The following is a 9,856-nucleotide window of genomic DNA, read 5'->3' on the forward strand; positions in this document are numbered from 1 at the left end:
GGAGAACGTGAAAAGAAATTGACATATCATATATATCACTTTCCTCTAAGTGTTCTAAACCTAAGGTTCTTTACTTAGGTAAATCCAGCTAACAATTTATCTAAGTATATTGTTAAATTGGCCCAATATAACTCTTAATTGGATATTTTAACAATATATGATTTTTGTTCATTAAACACTTTAACAAACTAAATCATGTATTGTATGCCTATAAAATATTTGTCTAATTCACCTTCCAGGTCAGTTCCTAAGTAGGTGTATTATATTTTCATCAGCTTAAATACCCCAGCCTTAAATAGAATCTTTCTTAGACAAAAGTCCCTTATAGACAATTATTTTATAAATTTAATATTTTATTATTTCTAATTTAATCCTCTTAAAAAGAAATAAAATATTAACCTCCTTCTAATCATATTAGAAACACTTTAACATAAGTATAAGTGAATTAATTTTAAACTATTTAAAATTAATTAAGACCTATGTTTGCATGCAACTCTTGATTATAATTTTTTTTTATAATACAGTAAACTTAAAACCATTGTAAAATAATAAAATATTGAAACTCATAATCATGCATCTAATGACCTTAACTTAAATATAACATTTATATTAGCTAAGTAATTCCATGCTCGATGGAAAACATTTTCATCATATAATATAAGACTTATATTATTCACTAATAAAAATAAAAACATATCCATCATTCAATAATATAATATAACATTTATACTATAGTATGATGCATGGATATGCTTAATGAAACATGTTATCATATATATATCATTTATGTTCATTATGATGCATGGGCATGCTCATAACATCATGCAACTGTAGAATATAACATTTATATTAAATATGATGCATGATTAATGTTTATCCTCAGGTGGGATTTTAAAACTATATGACATACAATATACAACATATAAATTTAATCATACATCACATGTAAAATTAAATAAATAGCAAAAATAGACCAAATTTTGGCACCTTTAAAATTAATTAAATCAATAAAACATTTATATTAATTTAATTAACTAAAAAAAATTACATTAAAAAATAAATTATCATGCTAGCTAGTTTTACAAAGTAAATTCCAAGCAAACCATGAGTTATGTTTTAAACGCATGCCATGTATGAAAGTTTATTGAAAAACTGTTTATGTGTGTTTAATTACACAAAGCATGGGTTGTTATCTTTAAAGACATGTTTTCTATGCGTTATGTTTTACATGCTTTAAAGAGAAAGTCATTGTATGACTAGTTTTACTTGAAACTCGATACCGAGAGATATTTGAGAAGGTATCCGAGCAGCTCGATACTGAGGGAAAAGTTTTGAAAAGGTATCTGAGCAAAAGTACCTAAGGTATGATGGTACTTAGTTATGGCCACATGCATATAGGTAGTTAAAGTCAGAGATTGAACAAAAGGGTTCTCTCTTGACTAGCAGTTGACGTTGGGATTAAACCGCAACAGGGTTATTCTCAACTGAGGAACATTTTAATGTTTTATGATGAAAACAACTTTATATGCTTTATGCTTGGAAATGTTTATATTCCAGTACAAGGTTATTATAGAAATTTATATTTCAGTTTAATATCTTTATTGAGACTTTTGCATGAGAATCAGTTTTCTTTCTTAAGACACTCACTGGGCTAGCAAGCTCATCCCATTTTCAAATGTTTTCCTTTCCCCCAAATAGCGGTCAAATCCTCAGGAGTAGTTGTACATCTACTCTGCCACTCAAGGAAAAAGTTATTGTAACCCTTCTTTTAGGTGGTTACTGTAAATAGTGTACACATGTTACAGTTGTTCATATAGGGACATAAGGTTTTGGGCATCTGGACTTGTGAAACTAGTAATGTAATCTCTCTAAATATGTTGTGTGGTTTTAGCCATAGAGGCATCCACTGTGTATGAGACTGAATGTAGGTATCAGAGTTATTTCCGTTAGAATTATTAGGCAGTAAGTGTCAATGAAAGGGGTGATAATTGCTGCAGTCATGTCTTTTCCTAGACTTAGAGAGTAGTCTAGGAGGGGGTGTGACACTTGTCCTCTTTGATTTTCATCAGTTTCGATTTTCGATCTCCATCATGAAAAGCACTTCACCACGAACAACACGGACTAATACAAACTTGATAGTGATAATAAATGCCCAAAACAATGGACCCTTACAACTTTAATAGAATTAAAGCAGTAAACTAGTGCCCAGTTTTGAAATTATCGATTTTTGCAAACCAACATTCATAATGCAGTAAACATCCACCATTTCTCTAATTTTCGTTTCCAAAAAGAAATACAGAGACACGTTCTAGCTCTGATACAAATTAAAGGATTTAAATCCTCAGCGGAAGCAAGTAGTCGCCTTGTGCCAGTGAATTTTGTTTTGGAAAAACTTCAAAATCAGAGAAATTATACGGAGTAGAAATAAACATTAAATTACGTATAATCATATTTTTATATACAGAGAGGAAGGAAAGAAGAATTTACATACCATTGTAGAATAACCTTCTCCACGATGTTCCTTTCCAACATCACAATCACAACCCTCTATGAACACAAGGAAAAATATTTCAGAATGTTACCACAAAGATCTTCCTTGCTATTCTTCGGATAAGAACTAGAAGGAGTTGTGGATTCTTCAAGATTTTTGTGAGGGAATTCAGAGAGTATTTTTTTTTTTTTCTTTTTGAGAGAATTCATGTGTGGAGGGGGAGTTTTTCAGACCAATTTCACGTTCTGTGTAACATGTCAAACACCCTTGTTATTATGTGAGAGAGAAGGGGGAGTTAATTATAGAAGTTAGACTCAATTACTATTCAAAAGAACTTCATGCCATTTGGGAGGAATACACTAAAGTCTACTTGTGCACTTTCCTCCATATCCTTTTCACCAAATACATGTAGATAGATATCTATACATAGTTCATAAATCAAGTTTTGATCAAATCTATTAATAATTTTTAACATATAGCTAAATGACAAACTTATTTACAAATATAGCAAAATGACAAACTTATTTACAAATATAGCAAAATGACAAGAAGTTTCCTCACTTCATTGAAATAGCTTTCTTTTTTCTTTTTCTTTTTTTTTTTGTTATATTTAAAAATATCTATAGTGATTTTCCCATTTAAAATCATTTCTCTCTAATAATCATACGATTTTTTGTTTCAATTTTTAATTTTGATAGATGGACCGAACTGCAACGAGGAAAGGTTGCAAGAGGACTTATATTGAAATTTGTAAATGGACTACATGTGAACTTCACTCCCAAGGAATGATTGAATGGAATTGCTTATGTGTATATATATGTATGTATATATATTGTCTAGTTTACTGTATTATCTTCTTCCTTTGGTTCAATAAGATCATGTTGTTCTTGTATATATTAAAAGCATCTTGTAAAATAAAGTTTAACTAATGAAAAATAAATGAATCTAATATAGAATTGAACAAGTCACACATCAGTTGTAAAGAACAAACTTTGAAAATAGACAAGACTAGAAAGATACAAATACTGGTGACTCAATTCAATGCAATATCTGGGAGCAGCGTGTCTATGGAAAAAAATTTGTCTAATAAAGAGTTAAGTGATAACAATGAAGAACTTATTTGTTAGATACTAACTTTCATATAGTCCACTCCTTAGTGTTTAACTTTATCTCCCGTATTATTCTTTCCACATCTTGTTTGAAATCCAAAAATAACGATATCTAGGCTCCCGCTAATTATGAAATCCAAAAATAATGTTCTTAATTGGAAAAAAAAAAAAACATCTCCACTTTACATTCTAAAAGATGGTTTTTTTTTTTCAATTAGGTCCCAATCAGTAACGACTACTATATATTTACTTTTTTATTTTTTATTTTTAAAAATTATGCTCATCCCTGCTCAAGATTGGTAAAAAAAAAAAAAAATAACATTTTAAAATTTAGGAACCAAATAGAAATTAACTCAAAACTTGAGAAACAAATAAGTATTTTTTCCATAAATATTTTCAAAAAATTAATATCTATAAATATTCATTTAACAAGTATTATTTGGTTTTTAGCTTTTTTTTTTAGATTAAGCTTATAAACACACTACTTCCACTTACCATCACAGATATAATTGTTTTTGTTCTCTACTTTTCCTTTTTTATAAATGCTTTTAAAATTTAAGTTAAATTGTGAAAATTAAAATAACATTAAATAGCATCTTAAAAACTCATGATTTGTTTTTGAAATTGAACTAAGAACAAGCTCAATCACTTTCATAAACCAAATAATTATTATATGGATATGACCTCAAATAATCATAATAATTAAAAGGATTAGTTGCAAAATGGACAAAACAAGTTTACTAATATTAGGCCCACAGTCCAAACCTTTTAGTTTTGTAAAAACAGAAAACAACAAGCCCAACCTACGATTTAAAATAGGAAATATCAAAAACATACTGATACACTTGATATCCTAATGATGTTCACTTGAAAATATTTTATATTCTTGCTCATTCATATTTAATAATGTGTTGATAGACTAGAGATTTAATATGTTTCTAATTGATTGTACTTGTTGAGAAATTAATATGCTTGTTGATTGATATCTTTCTTTTTTTTTTTTTTTTAGTACAACTATGGTAGAGATGGTGTGGACCGAACCTTCCATCTTTAGTATGGAAGATCATATCAATTACTGCTAAGTTAAGCTCACTTTGACTTGTTGATTAATGTCTAATAGATTACTAACGTACTCTAAAATTTTGATATACTATAAAAATCAATAGGTTAGAAAATTAAAGAAGAAAAAAGATTGAAAAACTAAAACTTGCTTGAAAAAAATAGATGGTTGAATGAAAAACAGTAAGAATTCCCTGTTAGAAGTTTATATATATAGAATAAAAGGAAAAAAATTGCCCAAAATAGTGAAACAAAATCTAATAATACTTTTGCTATATTAAAAAATATGAAAAAATGCCAACAAATTTGAAAACATGCCTATCACGCTACCCAAAGAGGGGAAATGGAGTGATGCATATATGTTGCTTTTTTAAAATTAAAACTGAATCTGAAGCCATATTGAGATAAAAATCCGATGTATTTTTGTCATAGATGCAAAATTAAGATGTTGGAGCCATGGTTGCAAATACACAAATATATTTTGCCGAATGCAATTTTCCTAATTAAAATCTCTAGATTTTGGGTCTAGTTTATATTTGGTCCAAAAATTTCAAAATACTACAATATTAGTACTTAAGTTTTGAGTTTGGTTTTAATTTATTCTCTATGTTTCAAAATGTTATACTTTTACTCTAAATATTTGAGTTTTATTTAAATTTGATCCCAAAATTTTAGGATTTTACACTCTTAACCTTGATTTTTTTTAATTAAATACTCACTTCGGTTTTTGGTGTTTATGTCTATTAATTAATTCCTTGTTTCGTCGTGGCACACCCCCCATACAAGCAACACCCGACTCAAGGCTTTCATGCTTTGGTGGGTCTTTGAGATCCTTTTGATGATCTATGTTGTGTTGAAGGAATATCTATATGATTCGATTGATTGCATAAAGCTCGTGGTAGCAACAGAATCGGAGAAAGTATACAGAAAAGACAGTTCTTTTCAAATGTTAGTGTAAGAACCTTAAAGAAACTAACGATCAAGCTTTTTGATTTTTTTACTTAGCTCGTAAGTAACTCATCGCTGCTAGATTTGTTCTCTCATATGGATCAGTTTAGGGAACGTAATTTCATAGCACATGAAAAAGCGAAGCTCGAGACAAAAGATCTTGCTGATGCTAAGATTAGCAACTCTACCCTTTCCTAGAATCACTCTCTATGGGCTAGTAAGAAGGCATGTTCAAGCTCTCTTATAGATGGAAGCGAATGCACTCTTTTTTTACATCTTTTTAATAGAACATAGAGCTCTACATTTTTTGCTGTTCTATTAAGGAACTCTGTTACCCCTATTCAAACCTCTTTTCCTACCAGTCCTGCGACTTCTGACAGTTTGATTTTGAAAGTTTCCAAATGTCGCATCCCCATTCAATAGATCCCACCTACCTCTCCCGGAACCACTTGTTTATTCATGCCATTCCGTTAGGTAACTTCTATAAATATCTTTCTGCTCATCCATCATACTCAAAGTCGAAGTCACGTGTGGCATGGGGGGCCTCGGTAAAATAACGAGAATCGGTGTCAAGTTGGCCTTGTTTCAGTCAGTTAGAATAAGTCTCCAGGACTATATTTTTTCATTACATTCTTTATCTTTGCTCTCAAGAACTAGTACGCAAGCCAAAGAGCAGCTAAACTAAGCAGGAACGGTACGCTGAAGTGGTGAGTTGCGCCTACGCCTTCATTACCTACTTTTTCCAATCCTAGCTTACCATATGAGGTGTTGGGGAGACTTTACCCTGCAATGGCCAAGAACGCCAGATCCTAAGGCAGCGTGAACCCTCCTTATGAGGGGGAAAAGAAGGAGTCCATTATATTTAATCTTAACCATCAACAAATTATACCTTTTACAGAAAATTGGCAACGTTCTAACAATTATCCGTCAACTAGCTGAGATTTCTGAGATGCTAGCACAATTGATTTTGAAAGGTCGAGTAAAAACTGTCGAAGACAAGGACTCAATCTTTATTCGGTGGGAAAAAAAAGGAGACTATTAACACTATGTGCTAAGAAACTTGCAATCACAAGTACCACAAGAACTTTTAGACAACTAGAGTTTGAATCGATGCAATCTGACTCTTACACAGATTTCTTCTCGACGTATTTAATGGAATGTATGTATTTTACATAGTACTTGCTTTCCTCACAAGAGTTTCATTAGTGATATATTTATAAATATTCTTTTGGAGGACATGCACAAAGGAGACTCTGGCCTACTCAGTAGTTCATGTGGAAAGCATCTTCCGTCACTATGTGGAGCAATTGATTAGCTCGTCAGGCTCAACACCTTAAGGTTACAGGTGCAAATGTTGTCGAGGAGGTGAGTGGAGGAAGAATTAAAAAAGAGAAATGTATTGCAACTAATAAATAGTTGCTCGTTCATAAATTTAGTTGACCACTTGTTAGTCTTGCTACACTACACGACACAAGTGATGGGTGAAGTTGAAGTAGACACGATCAATGTTCAGTCGACTTCACAAGTGATTCAACATACCATATGAAAATAATAAAAAAAAGAAGAGTCTCGCCCAGGTGGCTCCCTCGAGGTAACGACTTCAAACTCAAACAAAGAACGTTCTTCTCCAAGGCATGAGTCAAATAAAATGTTGTATGTAACTAATGCAAGACGCTCTCCTGAGTCAAAGAGAGAGCTTCCACACCTCTCTCCAAGAGATACAAATCAATATCAGAATCGGCTGAAGAAAAGTGAAGAGGCAACAACTTTTCTAGCCCAACCCATGGGGAAGTCTCTTCTTTCTGGTCTATCAAGTGCATTGAATGGCCCACAATTTGAATCAAAGAGGATGGGTCAAGGAGAAGTTCAGGAGTTCTTGTCCTTTGTGAAGGAAGAATTTTTTTTTTTTTTTTGGTTGCTCCAGTGAGCGATTTCTCTTTCCAAGCCGTCGAATTCTTCGATTGGTCTATTCCTCTAGTCGGCTTTAGATTAAGGTTCACTCACTCCTTTTTATTTCCTTGAGAATGAAAAAGTCCTCATCCTCACCCGCAGCAAGAGCAAGGACTGAGTTTTCTTTGTTTTTGTTCCTGCTCCGTGGGCTTGAAACTATATAAACTGCTGCCTTGGACAAATTCCTTATTGTGGAAATCGGAGAAAGGTACTCAGCCGAATATTGGAAACAAGCTAACGTGCTTACTCTGGGTAATTATATTGAAGCACAAAATTGGTTGAAGATCACAAGGCGTTTTGAATAATCAAACTTTTTGAGTTGATTCGAAATTTCTTAATTACTTTTAGTTGAAGTTTCTATTTTTTTTTTTTTTTTTTGTATTTGTGGTATGTCGCTCTGCGATCAAGGAGAGATAGAACCAAATGGGTTGTGGTGGTGTCAGAATTTGCACCTATTTGTATCTATTTAGTGATCAGCTTACTAGTTTCTTTGATCTCACTCAATGTTCCTTTTCCATTTTCTTCCAATAGTTCAACCTGTCCAAAAAAATTGTTGGCCTATGAATGTGGTTTAGATCTTTCTAGTGATGCCAAAAATCGTTTTGATATACAATTTTATCTTGTTTCCATTTTATTTATTATCCTTGATACAGAAGTAACCTTTTCCTTTCCTTGGGCAGTACCTCTCAACAAGATTGATCTGTTTGGATCTTGGTCCATGATGGTCATTTTACTGATTTTGATGATTGGATTTCTCTATGAATGGAAAATGGGTGAACTGTGTTTTCAAAAGCTTGCTATCGAATTGGCTTCTATTTTCAATCTGTGTTGGACCGATCGATATACTAATAATCAAGTTTTCAGTCAACTGGTGGAATACATTGCATCAACCTGAGAGCATTAGTAGATTTGATACATCAATACATGTTCCTATGTCCATTCCATCTTGTATAACTTTGATAACTTTCCCTTCTTAACTCGTATCTTGTTCGGTTTGGAAACACATATTCCTATTCCATCTTTTCCCGAATCTCCTTTAATAGAAGAAATAGAAGCTTGAGAAGGAATACCAAAACCTAGTTCACTCGCTGAGTCTCTTTGCATTCATGGCTAAATGGTTAGAGCACAGGAAAGCCACAGGCAAGTGAATGGATTGACTAAGCCAATCATGAATTGAATGACCATCTTTGGTCTAGGCTTTGACCCCCAAAGTCCACTTTGAATTGGTAACGTCCCACGGTGGATTCAGACTGAACGTCGATAGGTTCCACCGCGGAAAACCCCTCGCTATACAAGTCTCGTCAAATAAGAGCTAGCTACAGGGTTTGCTATGACTTTTTACTATCATCCAACCGTTACTAAGGCTTTTTCTTTTATTCAATATATAATGATGGAAGCTAACTTTGGTTGATTAATCCGATCAATTCATAGATGGTTGGCAAGTACGATGGTCTTAATGATGATCTTGCACGTATTTTGCCTTTATCTTACTGGCGGATTTAAAAAATCTCGTGAATTGACTTAGGTTATAGGTGTGGTTCTAGCTCACAAAAAGACTCGAGGTTAAGGCTCTTTCTTTTGATTGAGAACTAGGGTTCCCAGAACAAGAATTTTTTGGCCACTACTCCAAGAGAAAGAAACTCCAGACACTAAGACAAGCAGTCGCTTAAGTACCCACTAGCTCCCCAAGAGAGAACACCAGCTGAAGCCATCTAATCCAGAAAGTCATTCATAAGGAAGGAGATAGAAAGCCTTCAAGCTTTGAAGAAATAAACATTCTTATCTAAGCCCGACCCGTATCCTCTAGTGTTGGTTGTGGGAAAGACTCTTTTCAATTGGCATTCCCGATCCCTATTGAAAAAGAAAACCAGTAAGTTTTGCAGTTAGAAATGATTGATCTATTTGGATCTTGGTCCATGATGGCCTTTTTATTCATTTTGACGATTGGATTTCTCTATGAATGGAAAAAGGGTACTTCGGATTGGGAGTAATCACTAGTTAGAGGAAAAAAAGAGGGAACCCAACCTTCACTCTTGAGTTATATCGGTTGTAACCTTTAAGATGGAGTATGTGTTAACTTTCTACATAGGAGAAAAGGACGGAAAGGAAGAGACAAGAGCGTGGAAGAAGGGAAGAGTGTTAAGGACTGCCCTCATTCTCCACTTCGTTAAACCATTCTTTTCTTTATGAAGTGACTTGGCTCGTTATAAAGTATCTGCCTGTCTACCTCAATGCCTACTAACCATGAGTTCAAGAACAAAGAATTTTGCGAAGGCCCACAACCACTACGATATTGGGC

The 9,856-nt window shown here is 33.1% G+C and overlaps 1 protein-coding gene across 1 annotated transcript; it reads left to right on the top strand.

Moving 5' to 3' along the window:
* The first annotated feature begins 7,390 nt into the window (after positions 1-7,390).
* LOC120084052 (NADH-ubiquinone oxidoreductase chain 3-like) lies at positions 7,391-9,548 on the top strand. The gene is made up of 3 exons (XM_039039953.1): positions 7,391-7,485; positions 7,966-8,250; positions 9,449-9,548. Exons 1-3 carry the CDS (start codon positions 7,391-7,393, stop codon positions 9,546-9,548), a joined length of 480 nt encoding a protein of 159 aa, XP_038895881.1.
* The last annotated feature ends 308 nt before the right edge of the window (positions 9,549-9,856 follow it).

This window comes from Benincasa hispida, chromosome 8, assembly GCF_009727055.1.
Source record: "Benincasa hispida cultivar B227 chromosome 8, ASM972705v1, whole genome shotgun sequence".
NCBI classification, from domain to species: Eukaryota; Viridiplantae; Streptophyta; class Magnoliopsida; order Cucurbitales; family Cucurbitaceae; genus Benincasa; species Benincasa hispida.